The following is a 17,792-nucleotide window of genomic DNA, read 5'->3' on the forward strand; positions in this document are numbered from 1 at the left end:
ATGTAATTTCTCAGTGTTCATTATAGACTTAAGGAAATGGTAGGGACATCAAACACTATCATCTGTACCAAAGCAGGCACAAGGATAGAATATGAACTGAAGTTCACATGTGATTCTTTCCCAAGAAATTTAATTCCATTTATACACAGGAAGGACTCACGCATAACTCTATGGACCAGGGACAATGGTGAAGCTAGAAGGCTTGATGGTGGTTCTTCTTGGCTTGCATTTGATCCAGAATCAGCTGAGACGGCACTTGCCTTTTTAAAGCAAGCTCGGCAACAGCGCTCCTTGTTGCCAGTATGCTTTGACATGGCATAGTTGTTGCAGCAGTAGTAGCAGAAAATGCGCCCACACATTCTAAAAATAATGGAATTTTAAAAGAGAAAAGAAAAGAGTTCTTCGTGTCAAAAGGCATTTAAGGGATACAATATCCAACATGCAGAAAGCGACATTCTTCGTAATAGTGCCAATCTAGATTATTCCCTTTGAAGTCAATGGAAGAACACTGGGTTTTATCCAACATTGAGTAAATCCATTGAAATTAACAGACATGACTAATTTAGGCCCATTCATTTTGATGGGTCTACTCTGAGTGTAACGTAATTGGATACTGAGTTAAATATACACCTGAAAGGCCAACTATATAAACCCATTCCCCAAACCAACAATCCTTTATAAAGTAATTCCTTTATATAACATTGGAGAGAGATTAATGCGGAGCAGACAAATGATAATTTGGATTGTCATTCTTTCCAGACTAAGATGGGGTTGAGTCTGGAAAGATCTCCATATCCACACAAACAATATTTTTGTCCCACAGTCTTCTCAAGCAGAAACCACAAATGCATTATGAATGCCACTTAAGGTAGAATTTGCTGTAATTCCAAGTGACACTATTTATAATGGCACTGTTTAGAAATGTGGCTGAAAAACTGCAGTACAGTGGGCGCTCGGGTTGCGAACGCAATCCGTGCGGGAGGCGTGTTCACAACCCGCAGCGTCCATAACCCATAGCGCCATGTCTGCGCATGTGCGGATTGTGATTTGGCGCTTCTGTGCATGTGTGAAGTGCGATATAGCGCTTTTGTGCATGCGCGAAGCACCGAACCCGGAAGTAACCTGTTCCAGTACTTCCGGGTTTGGCGCGTTCATATCCCACAGCGAACCCAACCCGAGATATGACTGTATAACAGCTTGTTGATTACTTGTCATCTGGCTAACTACGGTTGTTCACAAGTGTTTTATCGAGTCACCCCTACAAACTGACCTGCAATGGTGGCGGCGATTCATCCAGCCAAATTCTTTCTTGCAGTCTAGGCAACAGCTCACTTCCGCATCACCAAGCCATCTTTGTGCTGCAGTGAGTTTCTGCTGGAATTCCAAAGCATCCGACTTCTGCCAAAGGGCATCCTTGTCTCTTTCAAAGGTATGCATAAAGAACAATTTATCATCTGCGAATTTAGGTTTTAAAAATTCAACCCCAGCCCATCACAGGAAAAAGCGAATCTCCTCTATTAAGGCAAACATCATTTAAATACAATGGATTCTTAGTGAAAATTCTGGTTGAACACCATACTTTTTTGCCTTTTTGCAAGCATTCCATGTATGACATTGAGCAAAAAGACCATGTGGGTGGGTGTGAAAGGAAGACAGCACATAAACAAAATATAGCCCATCAAGACCATTTCCCTCTACTGTTGCTGGCCATGCTTCAATCTTTCACTTTTGCAAGATGTAAGCAATAATACATTATCTATTGGATGTTGTCATGAAGAAAATCCGAAAGTCTGCCAGAGAACTGAAAGGAGGGGGGTTGGTAGCACTGGCAGCCACAAATAATCGCCTGGCTAGGCAATCAAGCCAACATTTGTGAACCCCTGTTTGTAAGCTTATTTAATAAAAACTCTGGCTAGGATCTGTGAAGCTGGAGGGGGGTTAAGGCTTGTTTTTCTCCAAGAAGAGCCTCCCATGCCACACGGCAAACAGTTTTGGAAACCGAGAAGAGTGTCAGAAACAGTTTGTGAAATGGTGTTGGGGTGAGGTGAGAATCAGTTATCTTAAAGTGGTTTTTTAAAAATTTTAATTTTAATTTTAAACAGTCAGGGGGCTGCCCTCGCAAGCAGGCAGGGAGTTGCCAGGGCTTTGTCAGTATCGCGAGCCCCCGCCTCAATTGCTGAGCAATTCCTCTTCCTCCAGTGAGGAAGGCAGTGGTCCCTCTAATGGGGAGGGGGAGATGGGAATGGGAAGTAGGAGTGAGGGCTCTGGCAGGCAAGGAGAGCCCTCACACCGCGCAGAGCCTGGAGGGGAAGCACCTTTTCCGTCTCCCCACTTGTGCAGGGGGGAAAGGCGCAAAGGGGGGAGGCGGGGGTTCGGCATCCCGCGCCTTCTGTGCTGGGCAAAGAACCGGAAGGGGTCATTCCCGGACTCTGCCGAAGGTTGAGCTGGACGTCTTTTTCTTAGCTGCACTGTATATATCTGCACAATAAAGAAACTTAGTTTCAGAAGTTTCTGCGTCAGCCTGGTTACTCATGAGCAGCCACTGAAAGCCTTACACAGATGAACCACAACTCTAGAGAGCCAGGGCCATTATGGTTCCTACAGTGAGATGGTTTTAAAGGTTACAGTTTTAGTAGGAACACAGGGCATGTTAGTTACACGTACCGATAACATGTGAAGTAGACTCATAATTATGATCAAATAATGATTACAAATGCCCAAAAGGTTGAAATCTCCCATCTTTATACCTATTCAGATCTTTGTTAACAACAACAACAAAGTGCAACCCCATGCATGTTTACTCGGAATCAAGTCGCACTAGTTTCAATGGGACCTATTTCCAGGAAAGTGGGAATAAATCAGGGAGGGTAAACCTGTAAAGATGAGCAAAAACTACACACATGTATGAAAGGTAGACATTATTAAACATGCATCACTCAAATCTATTTAGTGCTAGATATTGTTGTGGGAGATGTATTTCTCTGTAGTTTAAAATGTCAAGTGTGACCCACAAACCACGGGACTTAACAAGTGCTGAAGTAATTGTAAAATATGCGGTGAAGATGTGTTATTAAGAAGCAAGGTGTGATGCCACTGCCAAGAGAACATTACGTTGCACAGAATCCACCACAGTTGCACAGGAAACAGAAACAAAGGTGGTTCAGTTTGCAAGTAGCCAGTTCTTCTAAATGCATCAGCAAAGTAACTGAGAACATAAATAAGTAAAGTGTCTCAGATGGGGTGCACTATTGGCCTCACCACAAACCCTGGTGTCATATTCGTGCTGGAGCTGTGTTGGGCTTGTGATACAAGCAAATTGGCCTGTGCAAAGATTTAGGAGCAGGTGGCCTTAGCTATGCTCCACCATTAGAATCGGAAACCCACATTTCCCCCCCCCCCCATGAAACACTAGGGCAGTGGTGGGCCCATGGTCCTCAGATCCCGGACCCCTCCAAACCAGCCCCATCTTTCCTGGGTGATGTCAGGGGCTGGAAAGTTCAAGCTGCAGCAGTGAAGAATTTAAAAAGGGGTCACTTTTTGATGCAAAGGACAAATCAGGAGTACACTTCAGAGTGTGCTCCTGATCCTTTCCTTTGAAATTGAGTCACCAGATGTCGTGGTGATGCTGGGTGATTGACAGAGGGTGGGCCTCGACCACCTGTCAAAATGGCCTGTGGGTTGTCTGTGGGAGCTTTGGATCCAGCCCTTTGGCTGGGTCAGATTTGTGGCTCATGCACTAGGGCTTGGTTCTCCAGCTTGCATTTTCCATGGTCCAGACTGTTATCTTCTATGATTTTTTGCAGAGGCTGCAAAGAGCCAGAGGTCATGCTGTTCCTGCTGAATTAGTACTTGAGCCATAGATGTCACACTAGATATCACTTCACAATACGGTGGTACCTCTACTTACGCGCACCTCTGCTTGCGTATCCTTCGGGATATGCAATCGCATGCGGCAAACCCGGAAGTATTTTTCCAGGTTTTGCACTGCGCGCATGTGCAGAAGCACTCTACCGCACCTCACGCATGCGCAGAACTGGCACCTCCGGTTGTGAAAACCTCGGAATCTGACCAGAGCTCCGGAACGGATCCTGTCCGCAACCGGAGGTACCACTGTACATATATGAGCTACCATTTGTGAATTTTTTAACTCGTATTTTTTCCCTTAAATAACAACAACAAAAATTAGCTTCAGAGAAGCCTTAGTCTTATGAAGATTCCTTACATATTAAAAAAGGTAAAGGTAAAGGACCCCTGGACGGTTAAGTCCAGTCAAAGGCGACTATGGGGTTGCGGCGCTCATCTCGCTTTCAGGCCGAGGGAGCCGGTGTTTGTCCACAGACAGCTTTCCGGGTCATGTGGTCAGCGTGACTAAACCGCTTCTGGTGCAACGGGACACCGTGACGGAAACCAGAGTGCACGGAAATGCTGTTTACCTTCCCGCTGCAGAGGTATCTATTTATCTACTTGCACTGGCATGCTTTTGAACTGCAAGGTTGGCAGGAGCTGAGACCGAGCAACGGGAGCTCACCCTGTCGCGGGGATTCAAACCACCGACCTTTTGATCAGGAAGCCCTAGGCTCTGTGGTTTAGACCACAGCGCCACCTGCGTCCCTTTTTCCTTACATGTTAAGGATTGCACATATGCAATTAACTTGCACTGTTTTCATGCAACCACAGAGAAGCTTGAGCAGCCTCAGGACCATGGGGAGTGGAGAGGGGACATTTAACTACCCTTCCCTGTGACAACCCTTCTCTGAAGCTGCTGTTCGCATTTCGAGGGGAGTACCCATTGTTGCTAAGGGAAACTTGCCCTGAAATGCAAACAGCAGCTTTGGAAAGCTGATCTTCACTGGATTTTGCCAGGAAACTGAATAGTAGCTTGCATGAAGGTAGGCAATTTATGTTTATTTCCTGAGTTAGTTTCACCTTTGATATTGATGGAGAAATGACGAAGAAATGAGTACATGTATTTTCCCCCCTTCCACTGGAGTGAACGGGGGCATTGCAAGTGTGGCAGCTTCCATTGCCTGCAGAAGATCACTGGATCAGAGACACTGGTTGGTCTCAAACTCCACAGGGCATTGATGCGAATGAGGAGCTCCATGAAAATAATCCACTAGCATTTGAGAAGAGGAGGGTAAGCCCCTGCTGCACAACATTCTACGCTCACATTGGAACCACGTGGACCTTTGGTTTTTAAAATTCTGTATCAAAAAAATACTAAATCAAAAAAATCTTACCTGTGAAAGAGATTTCAATCAACAGGTGACCACAGGTTGGGACGTGAGTGCCACCTTGTGGTTTAAAGGCAAAATTGCTGCTTTGAATTTTTTTTTTAAGTCCTTCCCTCCACTGGAACTCAAGTTTCAATTATGACAAGCCAAGGAAGGAGAAATCAGACACAGAACAGCAATAGCCAATGGGACACACACAGATTCTCTCTGCTAACAGGAAAGAAAAATTGCCTGAAGGGTTTTTGGATCCCCTAACTGCTGCCTTCAACCACATGGTGGTGTCAACCCTCAATGAATTGAGGGTGCAACCTGGCAGTATCTTGATAATACTTCCTATCAGAGAATGCTTCCTACCAGAGCTCCTGCCACCATGTCTCCTGAGCACCTTGGATTCAAGTAAAAACTCTGGCCTGTCTAAAGGTAGAACAGTATCTTATCCATATCTTTAACAGCCTTGGGGCTGCAAGGCATTACTCAAGTAAAAGCATCTCCTGCCCTGCCAGGAACTGCTGTGATCCAACAAGTGGGTCTTCATACTGAGTTATGGAGAAGGTCAGAAGTTTGGACCACTGCAGGCTCAAGGAGGCAAAGACCATCCCTAAATAACGTCTTACTTCCTTGGAGCTGTGGTTGAAGCATTACACTTGGGTAAGGGTTTGGAAAGTCTGTCACTTCCAGTATTCCACAAAAGACCATAATCACGAGTATCCTAATACAGTCATACCTCTGGTTGTGTTCACTGCGGGTTGCGTTCACTATGGGTTACGAATGTGCCGAACCCAGAAGTACCGGAACGGGTTACTTCCGGGTTTCGGCGCATGCGCAGAAGTGCTAAATCACGCATGCGCAGAAGTGCTAAATCATGCTTGGCGCATGCACAGAAGCACCGTATCGCACCGCGCACATGCGCAGATTCGGCACGTCAGGTTGCGCTCCTTTCATGTTGTGAACGGGCCTCCAGAACGGATCCTGTTTGCAACCAGAGGTACCACTGTATCCTAAACACCATTTGCTAGGGAGTAAACCCAACTGAGCTCAGTAGAAGTTACTTCTGATTTTGCTTGTTTAGGCTTACACTATATATTTTTTTTCTTTAATTCTGCTGTAGAATGTGCCAGAGATCAAAAGACAAGATTTTTCCATCCAGGTTAGAAATATTTAACGATAAAGCTACCGACCTGAGAAGTTCAATTAACCGTTCTTCAAGGAACTGCTTTGTTCTTGTCAGGTCATCAAGTTCAGCCAGTAATTTCCTTTCATTACTTTCTTTGTCTGTTCTCGTCTTGCTGAGTTTCTCACAGTAGTCTTGAATTTGCTCGTTTGCTTTGTTGACTTCCATTTGAGCCCTTAAATATATATATATAATCTTTAACCATTCCTGACTTCAGTCATACCTCAATTGGTACTATGAAGAATGTCACAGCACAGCTATATCACAACATTGTTTCTCATTTTCCTTCATTCTCAAGCGCATATGATGCACCATTAGAACCATGGCAGGTTTTCAAAAACAATAATAATGTTAGCCATTGGAGGAGAGAGCTTGTTTTTCATCTGGGGGGGAAAACGTAATTTTCATATATTAGATTTTTAAGATCTGGAGTTTTATTCTTTGTGCAGCAAATCCCAGTTGATGCTGTGCTGAGGTCTCCTCAAACACCAACAGCCAGCTATGGAGAGCCCTGCATTGCACTTTGGAGTCCTGACAATCCGCTGACAGGTGGGCCTCAAAGTGCTTATGACATCAGGTGTAGGGCAGGTGGGCGTGGTTTGACCAAAATGGCCTGGTGGGCCAAATGGAAAGGAGGTTGCCCACCGATGCTGAAAGATAAATCAGTATTACCGGCAATATCCTCCCATACTGATGATGGTGAGGTTAAGGTTAAGCAATAGCAGCTTGCCTAAGGCCACTGAGCAAGTTCAGGGCAAAAAAAATTAACTGAGAGCTTTCTGATTTATAGCTAAACTTCTTATTAGTCACTATGCTACATCAGCTCTCTTTGCGAGATTTAAAACTTTTAATATAAAAAAATAACAGGACAAATGAAGTTCTCACCTTTTTAGGTCTTCTTTAAGCTGTGTCAGCTCCTCATCCTTTTTTTGCTGGGCTGCTTTGTACTCTGTCACCTGATCCATGGCCAGGTCCAGTTCTGTGCACAGATCTCTTTTCGCAGCCTAGGAAGATGATTTTAAAAAGGGTAAATAACAAAGAGATGTATAGAAGGCTTTTCAGATTCCATTCAAAATCTTTAATAAATTTGCTAACTGAGATCTGCATGGATGTGGTTGCAGGGTACATTCAAAGTGTTAACCTTTTGTTATCACCAAAGCCTTAATAGATTTTCTAAGAAGTAACAATTTTCCTGTATTTTCCCCAAATGGCTAGCAAAAGCTGTATCTGAGTAACCACAGCTCAGTAATCACCAACAGCGGAAGCAGAGATACTGTGTAATCCAAGGGGCACAGGTAGAAACCAAACTAATGGGCACCCCCATGTCAGAGGTTCTCTGGGCAGTTCATAAAGCAATTTTAAAAATACATTCAACACAATATAAAACAATAAAAACTATAACTTGTAAAAACATGCTGCTTTTTGCCCTTTTAGCTACAAGCAAGGATATAAAAAGAGTCAAAACAGAATTAAAACACAAAGTAAAACTCAATAGGTTGAGTCTGGAAAGCTAAATTCCAGATGGCTATATTAGTGCTCGAGTCTCTGATTTTCCAGTGTTTGGGCTCCTGTTTCAGCCAGAGGGCAAAAGGAAATCAGCTGGGCCCTGGGGTAGTGGCATGATGTGTACAGAGTGATCTTTACTCATAAGGAGATGATGTGCCAAGTTCTATGCAGCTTGAAAACAGGGTTCAAGGGCATATTATTTCTTTTAAATAAATATGTATGTGTCAAGGAATTGTCCCCGGCTCAGTGCAGGGTGGTGGAAGGGCTTTCGGGATGTTACAGAGAGCCCTGACCCCACCTGACCAGCAGCACCTCCTCCTCCAGCAGAGGAAGCAGCGATGTCTCCAGTGGGGAGGGGCAGGCAGCTCAGAGGCTGGAGAGCAGAGGCTCTGGGGATGTTGGAGAGACCTTGCACTCCCCTCGCGAGACACGTCATTTCCGTCGCCCCAAGTGCGCAGAAGGGTGAAACGTAAGGAGGGGAGGCGGAGATTTCGCATACCGAAACTCTTATGTTGGGGTCACATCCAGAAGGGGCCACTCCTGGATTCTGCGAGTGACTGATACAGACGTGAACTTGTAGCTCTGCACTGTAAATAGTATGCACAATAAAACTGCTAAAAGACAGAACAGAGTTTTGGCTGTTTACTCATGAGCAACCACCCAGCGGACCTTACAATATGCAAGCACAGAACATGCTGCCTTGCATCTCTGGCTCTTTGCCATAGTTTCACTGCTGTATTCAGATTCCTGTCTGTTAAGTGTCAGTGTATATTCATTATTGAAGCACACTGTCAGCCTCAGAGACAGGTAGGTAGCCGTGTTGGTCTGCCATAGTCAAAACAAAATTAAAAATTAAAAAAATTCCTTCCAGTAGCACCTTAGAGACCAATTAAGTTTGTTCTTGGTATGAGCTTTCGTGTGCATGCATGCACACGAAAGCTCATACCAAGAACAAACTTAGTTAGCCAGAGAGAGAGAGAGAGAGAGAGAGAGAGAGAGAGAGAGAGAGTTAGAGAGAGTTGCATTGGTGAGTTTCTTATTTCAATCAGATCATGGACTAACCTGCAGTTCTTTGAGTGCTTCCTTTGCAACATGTGCCTCCTGGCTCTGCTGTTCAACTTCCTGCTTTAATTTTTCACAATCTTCACTGAGAGCCTGGTAGGACCCATAAAACACACACCAGCATTGATTATTATTATGTTTTTAAAGGAAGTTATCCATTTGTCAAAACAGAGTGCACTGTTACCCATGGTTCCTTCCTTTCTTAAAGCCACACGCTTTAATAAATCTGAGGTTAGCCATCACCCTTTTCAAGGGTTCAAAATAATGTGCGTGTTTTAGAGGGGGTGTCAAACTGAGCGGGAAAGGTATCAAGGTGGCTTCTAAGGATGCTCCGCTGAATATGCTTTGATACCCAGGTCGCGATCGGGAACCCTGAGAAAACAAGGTTCTTGATAAAGGGAGAGGAGTTTAGGCAGACTCATCCAAATCATGCTGAGAAGTCTTCATGCTAAATGTGCAAACACCAGGAGTGGAGGTGGTGAGGCCAATATGCAGGGATACGAGGTGAGAGAAGCATTCCTCCTCCCCACTTTTCTACATACTTCAGGCCCAGTCGTTGTGCCAGCTTGGAACTGGCACAGGGATTGGGCCCAACCTGCCTACCACCCCAAATTTAACTGCTGTGAGTGGCCAGGCTACAGATGCAGCAGTAGCTCTGCCATTCCACAGAGACAAATTTTGGATCGCACGTTTTCAATGCTTTTAATTCTTCACTTGAGGAGGATTCTCATAACCATGACATTATAATACAACCGTTACACAGTTCTAATCAGAAGTGCTTCTGAAACCAACAGGATGCATTCTCAGGCAAGTGTGTACAGGGTCTTACTTTAGCAATGAGGACTTATTTACGTTAATTTACCTTAAGTTTTGTTTGGTGGTTTATGATTTCTGTGCTCCGTTGAAATTTGACCGCAGAAAGCTCCTCTTTGCTGGTCTCTTGCAGGTTCTGGTGATGCTTCTCTGCCACCTCCAGCTGAGTTTGCAGGCTAGGGAGAGCTGCTGTGCAAACCCTAGACTCTTCCAGTTTGCTTTCCAATTCTTGTTTCTCCTGAGTGAGTCTTGAGAGATCAAGCTGCAGCTTCTCACATTCTCTGGTGGCTTTATCCTTGGCAGTTCTGAGTTCCTCCATGAGCCGGGACAGCTTCTCTTCTGCTTCTGCCTTTTCAGATGTCAGGCTGCAGATCTGAATGCCAAGCTCAGCCATGTCCGTGTTGGTCCTGTGGAGGAGGTCTTTGATCTCCACGTTTTCTACATTAACTGCTTCCAAATACTGCTTGGCCTTGGACAGCTCCTCTGTGAGGCTCAGCATGTTATTCTCCAGCTCCACCTTCTGCTGGGCTTCCTGGTCCCAATTCTTTTGCAGCACTTCCTCTCGTTGGCGACACCGAAGCATTTCCTTCACGTGCTGTCTGTTGAGGACTTCACCCTGCTCTTTCAGTTGCTGGGCCAGGGTCTTTTGCTCGCTCAGAACAGCCCTTCCAACATCCAACTCTTCCTGCAGCTTCTGCTGCTCTGCTGCCGCCTGTCGAAGCTTGCCTTGAAGGTCCACCATTTCCTCCTGAAGCCTCAACACCTCTGCCTGGTTGAGACGCAACTGTTCCTCCGAAAGGGCCAGTCTCGAGGCCAGTTCTTTGGCTTCTCTCTCCTGACAAGATGCCTGTTCCAACTGGGCATTCTTCACAGAAGCCTCCTCAGAAACAAGGGATTCAATCACTTTTGTCTGATGGAGGCAGGTTTTTTCTGCATTTGCCTTTTCTGCCTCCAGGGCTTCCATCTTTTCCCTGCACCTCTCCGACTGTCCTTGTAGCTCCTTGCACTGGCTCTCCAAGTCTTGTAATGCTTCCTCTTTCTCTTTGAGCTGCAACTTCAGAGATCCTTCATATTCCCTTGAGGAGGACAGGCTCTTTTCCACCTGCAGGCCATGCTCTTTGGTGCTCTGGAGCTCTGTTTGCAGCACAGTTAAGGACTCTTTGGCAGCTTCTTCACTTTTTTTCAGTTCTTCGTTTTCAGCCTGCAGGGCATCCAGCTTTTCTCCCAGAACGTGGTTTTGCCTCGTGGCATTCTGCAGGTTTTCATCCAGCAGCTTGTTCTGTCCCCGGAGTTTCTTCTCCTTTTCATCCACGGACACCACAGAATCTTCAATCTGGCTTTGGAGCTGTTTCTCGGAGGCTCTCAGTCTGGCAACCTCAGCCTCCAGAGAAGATTGAGAGGCATCCAGCTCTCTTCGCTTCGCTTCTAGCTTCTGATTGGTTTGCTGCAGCTTTGCATTCTGAGACTTGAGCTTCTCGTTTCCTTCAGAGATCATTCTCAGTGAGGAGCTTTGCTCTGTGGCCTGTTCCTCCATTCTTTCTATTGTCTTTCTGAGATGCTCTCTTTCAGAAATAAGTTCCCTCTTTTGCTCTTCTAAGCTCTTCACTGTTTGACTTAGTTTTGAAAGCTGGATTTCCCTAAGCCCAAGTTGCTCCATCGTGTTCTTTACTTCTTCTTCCATTGTTGTTTTTGTCAGCGTGACCAAACCCTCAAGTTTTGTCTTCTCTTTCTTTTCCTCTTCAAGGCTTTTTTCCAGGGATTTTATGGAATCCAACAAACCTTTCAACTGGATTTGAAGATCAGCCACCTCATTGCCCTTTGCTGTTAATGCCTTCTGAAGGTCCGCCATTTCAGTTGCCATAGTTTCCAGATCACCACAAAGTTTTTCAGATTCTTCCTTGGAGTTGACAGTGAGGCTCCTCAGTTTCGATTCAAACTCTTTCTGTGCCTCCTCCTTTAACTGGAGTTGCTCTTCTGTGATCTTAAGCAGAGAAAGGTGTTTATTATTTAACTCCTCAGCATCGAACTTTGCCTCTTCTGCTTCATTAAGCTTCTTCAGCAAATCCTCAATCTTCAGTGCAGACTCAAACTGGCTGGTGGCTTGTTGTGCCTTTTCATTCATTAGAGCATTGGCTTTGGCTACAAGCTCTTCATTCTTCTGCTCTCCTGACTGCAATTCGGCCAGAAGCTCACTAATACGGACATCTTTCGTGGACACCAAAGCCCTTGCAGCTTCCAGCTCTTGGTTCAAGAGAAGAAGCTTTGAGTCAGAATCCTTTTTCCCAGACTCCAGTTCCCCCAGCCTTGCACAGTATTCTTTTTGCTTCTCAACGGCATTCAGTTCTAATGTCTGCAGGCACTTCTGCAGGTCCTGAATGGTGTCCTGAGTGCAGTGGGAGATCTCACGCTGTTTCTCCACCTCCCTCAGCATTCGCGTTAGCCTGGAGTTCTCCTCGCTGATATTCCTGCTCTTCTCTCTTTCTGTTTGCGCTTGCTGCTTCTCAAAGCTGATGGCCGCCTGGAGCTCCTGGTTTTCCTTTTCTAGATGCTGGATCTGATCCTGCAGTTCTTTCTGCCGCAGTTCTGCCTGGTCCAGCTCCACGTGTAGCTCATCAAGGCCCTCCAGAGGCTCAGCAGTTAAAAAGCTATTCCCATTGGGGCTGGAGGGGATCTCTTGGGTCTAAGAAAACCAGAAGAAAAATGGTTTTAGTTAGAAGAAGAGATGCCTCTTTGGTATATATATAGTATATTCAGCATTTGGAATCCACCTCAGATTAGTATGAAGAAGCCTCTGGCTGGGAAATCATCACAATATACAATTAAACCAGAACAGTAGGGCTGTTATTTGCATCAAGTTACAATGGCATGCAGCTAAATGAGGAACACACAGTGAGTACAGATAAGCAGGAGACTCAGGTGAACAATTAGAACAGTAACATCAAGTGGATTCTACTGTAATTTCCCCCTTATTACGTTCAGTCTAATGGTAAGGGGTCATTACACATAAGGAAGACTAACAGTAGCACTATTGCTGCTCTTAGAAGGAAATGTTGCACATGTAGTCATTTGTCAATATAATTACCTGCAAATAGCTGCTCACCAAACTACTCATGCTTGACGTGCGGCTTGGAGGCCTCCACTGGTAAGCTGAGGAGCCAAATGAAGGCAATGTTCTCCTGCAAATGGAAGAGGGTTTTAATTATTTTAGAAAATAAGAAACCGCCGCCGCCACCATGCACATATTTTGAACAGCTTCCTCTCTGAAATTATCTACTAAAAGCACACTCCTCCATTTGCTCTGGCTTGGCATTATTACCCCCCCCCCCCCGTTACAATGTGAGGTGCTGCTTTTTGCCTAGCAGCACTAGACATGGGCCTTCTTCCCCTCTGTTCCAACAAAACAAGAGAACTTCCTGGACTAAACCATCAAAGCATCAAATTTGTACATACGATAATGGAACAGAGAGGGGCTGACCCTCAAAGTTCTACAAAAGCTGACCCTGAATGCTCTCCAGAAGCAGTGTAATAATTTGCATTTGTGCTGCTGATTCCAAACTGCTGGAGAAATCAGAGTTTACATGATAATTTATTCTATTTTTGTTGTAGGGTTTTAAATTGAAGTCCTTGGTGTATAGTGAGTGCCTGGAGGCGGTTGGAGGATGGATGGTGGCTAACAGATTTAGGTTGAATCCTGACAAGACAGAAGTACTGTTTTGGGGGGACAGGAGGCGGGCAGGTGTGGAGGACTCTCTGGTCCTGAATGCGGTAACTGTGCCCCTGAAGGACCAGGTGTGCAGCCTAGGAGTCATTTTGGACTCACAGCTGTCCATGGAGGCACAGGTTAATTCTGTGTCCAGGGCGGCTGTCTACTAGCTCCATCTGGTACGCAGGCTGAGACCCTACCTGTCCGTGGGCTGTCTCGCCAGAGTGGTGCATGCTCTGGTTATCTCCCGCTTGGACTACTGCAATGCGCTCTACGTGGGGCTACCTTTGAAGGTGACCCGGAAACTGCAATTAATCCAGAATGCGGCAGCTAGACTGGTGACTGGGAGTGGCTGCCGGGACCACATAACTGGTCCTGAGAGATCTACATTGGCTCCCAGTAGTTTCCGAGCACAATTCAAAGTGTTGGTGCTGACCTTTAAAGCCCTAAACGGCCTTGGTCCTGCATACCTGAAGGAGCGTCTCCACCCCCATCATTCAGCCCGGACACTGAGATCCAGCGCCGAGGGCCTTCTGGCAGTTCCCTCACTGCGAGAAGCAAAACTACAGGGAACCAGGCAGAGGGCCTTCTCGGTAGTGGCGCCCGCCCTGTGGAACGCCCTCCCATCAGAGGTCAAAGAGATAAGCAACTACTTGACATTCAGAAAATACCTGAAGGCAGCCCTGTTTAGGGAAGTTTTTAATCTGTGATATTTTAATGTATTTTAATATTTGTTGGAAGCTGCCCAGAGTGGCTGGGGGGACCCGGCCAGATGGGTGGGGTACAAATAATAAAATTGTTGTTGTTGTTGTTGTTAGGGCATAGAAACTGAGGGTAGATATTGATAAGGGATCATCCCAAAGGAGCAGTTTCATTTGTGGTCAACTATTTGGAGGCCTCGTGCCAATGGTGGGTGGAAATGTAGGAAAAGGTAGGCAGGGCAACTGATGTGTGACTCTTACAGTAGGATACATTCTAGCCAAGTGAAAGTCAGCAGTTTCTATACACACGCTCTGCCATCCAGGAAAGCAAAAGGCATTACTGCAGTTCAAGGTCACAGTCCAGCGAGGCAAAAGCACTTGAAGAGGGAAGAGAGCAGGACCAGTGATTACTGTGGCCTGGAGAGAGCTCCAAGGGCTGAACTGAGTGGCCTGGAGAGTCACATTCAACGTGCAGACCAGAGATTCCCCATCCCTGATATAGATAAATAAGATGCAATGTGTTGTATGTGGGGCTGCCTTTGAAGACATCTTGGAAACTGCAGCTGCTGCACAATTCAGCAGCCAGGACTTTTCCAGTGATGGCTCCCCATTTATGGGATGCTCTCCCAGGGAGGCATGCCTAGAGTCATCATTCTCTGCTTTGAGGCACCATGCAAAAACATTCTTGTTCTTCCAGGCTTTTGCATCTTAATTTCCTGCTTTTCTTTTGGTGGGGTTAAGATGGATCTGCACTTCTTTTTAAAGATTATTTTATTCTTGTTTTTGCACTTTTAAAATGTTAATAATGATGCTGGTGACGATGCTGTTCCAACTTGCCGGACGATACAATTCATGGTACATCAATTATACCCCATGTACACAGAGCGATTTACAATGCTTAAGCACTATGACCATACACTGCAAACGGCAACAAAGAGGGACGTGGTATCTCTTCCCCTGGGTAAAATAAATTAACATCAGCATATTGAAGCTTGAACAGATTCACTATCTATTAATAAAAAATGATGGGGGAAATGTGTTATAACCTTTATTTCCATTAAGAGGAACATATTCACTGTCCCGCATGAATGTACCTCTTATTCAATTGTCACAAGTCAGGTGACAGGAGCAGAAGATTTTCTGCTGTCCTTCTGGTGGTCTAATCTGACATGACACATTAGAAGGACTTCATAGAACATTGATGGGGCGGCAGTGGAATCAGTATAACAACCACAGTGAAGTTTCATCTGACCCACGATTCAAATACTGAAGTTTTAATATATTCTAAAGTCCCAAAATGTTTTATTAAAGCATACAAATTATAGAAATGTTTCCACCTTAGCAGCTGGTTTGTATTACCTGGCAAACGTGGGCCATGCCGAGTCCAAGTCATAGCCTCTTGACACCAGATCAAACTGGACCTCTGTGAGTTCGTAGAGGTGACCAACAATATCAGAACTCATTTTTGGATTCAGGAAGGGACTTCTTGCATAGTACCAGTCACTAAAGAAACAAGGATTGCAGTAAGTAAGCAAAAGCTCGTATCGATAATAGTCAACAAGTTGCAAGAGATTATAAGGACTACTGCACTGTTGATTATGTATTTCCCCAAAATGCTACGTGGCTCCATTTTCATCGCAGCTGTTCTGCCACAAATGAAAGAGCTGCTCCACAAGGAATCCTTGCATGAGTACACAGCATACAATTCTACAAAAACGAGTTGAAACTAAGTCCCAGTGGAAAGGATGGAGGAGACTTCAGGCGAAATCCTAACTTCTCCCTCCTGTCAGGGGAACTCTGCGGAGCAGAGGGGCCACAACTGCATCCGCAAACCTTGCACTCATGGCAGAAGGTGCAGGGGCAATATGATCCTTCCTGGATCGCACAACAGCAGTGAGACTGCCTTAGGACCAGCAGATCCTGGCCTGGCTCAACCCCGTCCCATCCTTGGAATGTGTGTTTTGGGGCTTTCTGTTGGCTCCCACTGACAAGGATCCCACCAGCGAGTCACCCTCCTGCACACCTGGAGGCTGGCAGGAGATCAACCAAGCCAGGACCCATCACAGGCTTAACGGAAGACATTTAGACTGAACGCAGCACAAAGGTAACTACTACACAATTGCTTGCACGCCCCACATATTTCACATATTCTGTTTACTTCATTCCCCTGTGTGACATTTAGGGAGCACAGAGACAGTCTTGTTCCCTTGCATCCCGCAACAATATTCGAGGGATATCAATATTCTTTTCAGTATTGACATCTTTAATTACTAGGGGCTATAAAAATGTAACCACAATGACCGTTCCCCACATTAAATGGGGAGCGACTTTTGCGTGGTCGCGTGCAGCCCCCCTTGGACCCCATAGCGGCTCCTGCCAGTTTGGGCTGGCGTCGCCTTCCCCAGGCTGGATACCTGTGGTTCCCGTCTACCTCAGCCAGTGTCCATTCCCGCCTGGGGGAGGCATTGCCAGGGGGATTGGCCAGGTAAGGGGAGGGACCATCCAGCCCACACAATAGAAGGCGTAGCTTACCTGGGGAAACTGCAATTGGGCTCCAGAGCTTCTCCCACCCTCCACTCCCTCAATTAACTCTTAATTTTGCAGGTTAACCTCTTCTCCACAGGTACCCAGGCGCTGCTATGTCAAGGCCGCTGTTGAAGGGCTGGAAAGGAATTTCCCTGCATTGGCAGGTTTCAGCTTTCCCATAGCAAAATGTCACAACTTTGGCTGTTTCAGGCCTTGGGCGGAATCCTTTAGTCAACTTCCTAAATGGGGGGGGCAGTGACCCCACGCCCCCAGAGCGGCGGCGATACCAGGATTCCCCATTCAAGGGGCCTAGGGGGGAGGCATTGACTATACGCTGAGAGATTGTCATTGCCCTCCCCCTCCAGTGGCGGCGAACGGGGTGGGGGGGCGGGCTCTCTGCTTGAACATATGTTCTCCAGAGCCAGCCCAATCCCCACACATTCTGGATAACCCTGAAGTTTCCCAGATCCCCGGTTGGGGGCTGGTAAGGATAAACGCCCAATGCCTGAGCCAAGGTTTCCTTACATCTGAATCTTAATAAAGTTGTAGCCAATTTTAATCCCATAGCATGTTGTCTTGTGTCATTATTCCGCTCGGGGGTCGCCTGGGGTTTGGGGGACTCCGCCTGTCCACGCAACAGATGTTTAAAGGACATTTCTCCGTTGCAAAGTAACAGTGAATGTGTCCAACATCAGCTCTTTAAAACTAGATGCAAATTTAACCTCCCCAATGACACGCTCACACCAAAAAAGATGCCTCAGTCTGTGCGATATGAAAACAACTAACAACTCTCAGTCAATTAACTGGCTAGTTAGAGTCATCAATTTAAACTGGGAAGAACATTAAAAAACAAATTGTTAACTGGTTTTAATGTCACTTATAAGATGGTGCCCTCTTGCTGCAATACATCACCCCAAAAAAGAACATCCCTTTTAGTGTGAAAGTACTGTTCTGTATGCAAATTAAATAAATTAATCAGTTGAGTGAAGCTCAGATTTTTTAAAGCAGGAGACAGTTCTAAAATGGATTGCGTCATGAGGTTTGTTTACTTTTCCAAGTTGTGATGATGGCCAGCA

General features: G+C 45.8%; 1 protein-coding gene across 2 annotated transcripts in view; it reads right to left on the bottom strand.

The window, feature by feature from the left end:
* The window catches only part of FYCO1 (FYVE and coiled-coil domain autophagy adaptor 1), a 52,273-nt gene that overhangs the window by 21,429 nt on the left and 13,052 nt on the right, over window positions 1-17,792 (bottom strand). For both annotated transcript variants that reach the window (XM_033165087.1, XM_033165086.1), the window contains exons 6-13: window positions 15,550-15,693; window positions 12,869-12,962; window positions 9,836-12,466; window positions 8,974-9,066; window positions 7,291-7,409; window positions 6,413-6,580; window positions 1,271-1,420; window positions 161-360 (exon numbers count right to left, since the gene is read on the bottom strand). In XM_033165087.1, coding sequence (XP_033020978.1) covers window positions 161-360; window positions 1,271-1,420; window positions 6,413-6,580; window positions 7,291-7,409; window positions 8,974-9,066; window positions 9,836-12,466; window positions 12,869-12,962; window positions 15,550-15,693 — 3,599 coding nt within the window. The remainder of the gene's footprint in view (window positions 1-160; window positions 361-1,270; window positions 1,421-6,412; window positions 6,581-7,290; window positions 7,410-8,973; window positions 9,067-9,835; window positions 12,467-12,868; window positions 12,963-15,549; window positions 15,694-17,792) is intronic.

Source organism: Lacerta agilis, chromosome 12, assembly GCF_009819535.1.
Source record: "Lacerta agilis isolate rLacAgi1 chromosome 12, rLacAgi1.pri, whole genome shotgun sequence".
Classification (NCBI taxonomy): domain Eukaryota; kingdom Metazoa; phylum Chordata; class Lepidosauria; order Squamata; family Lacertidae; genus Lacerta; species Lacerta agilis.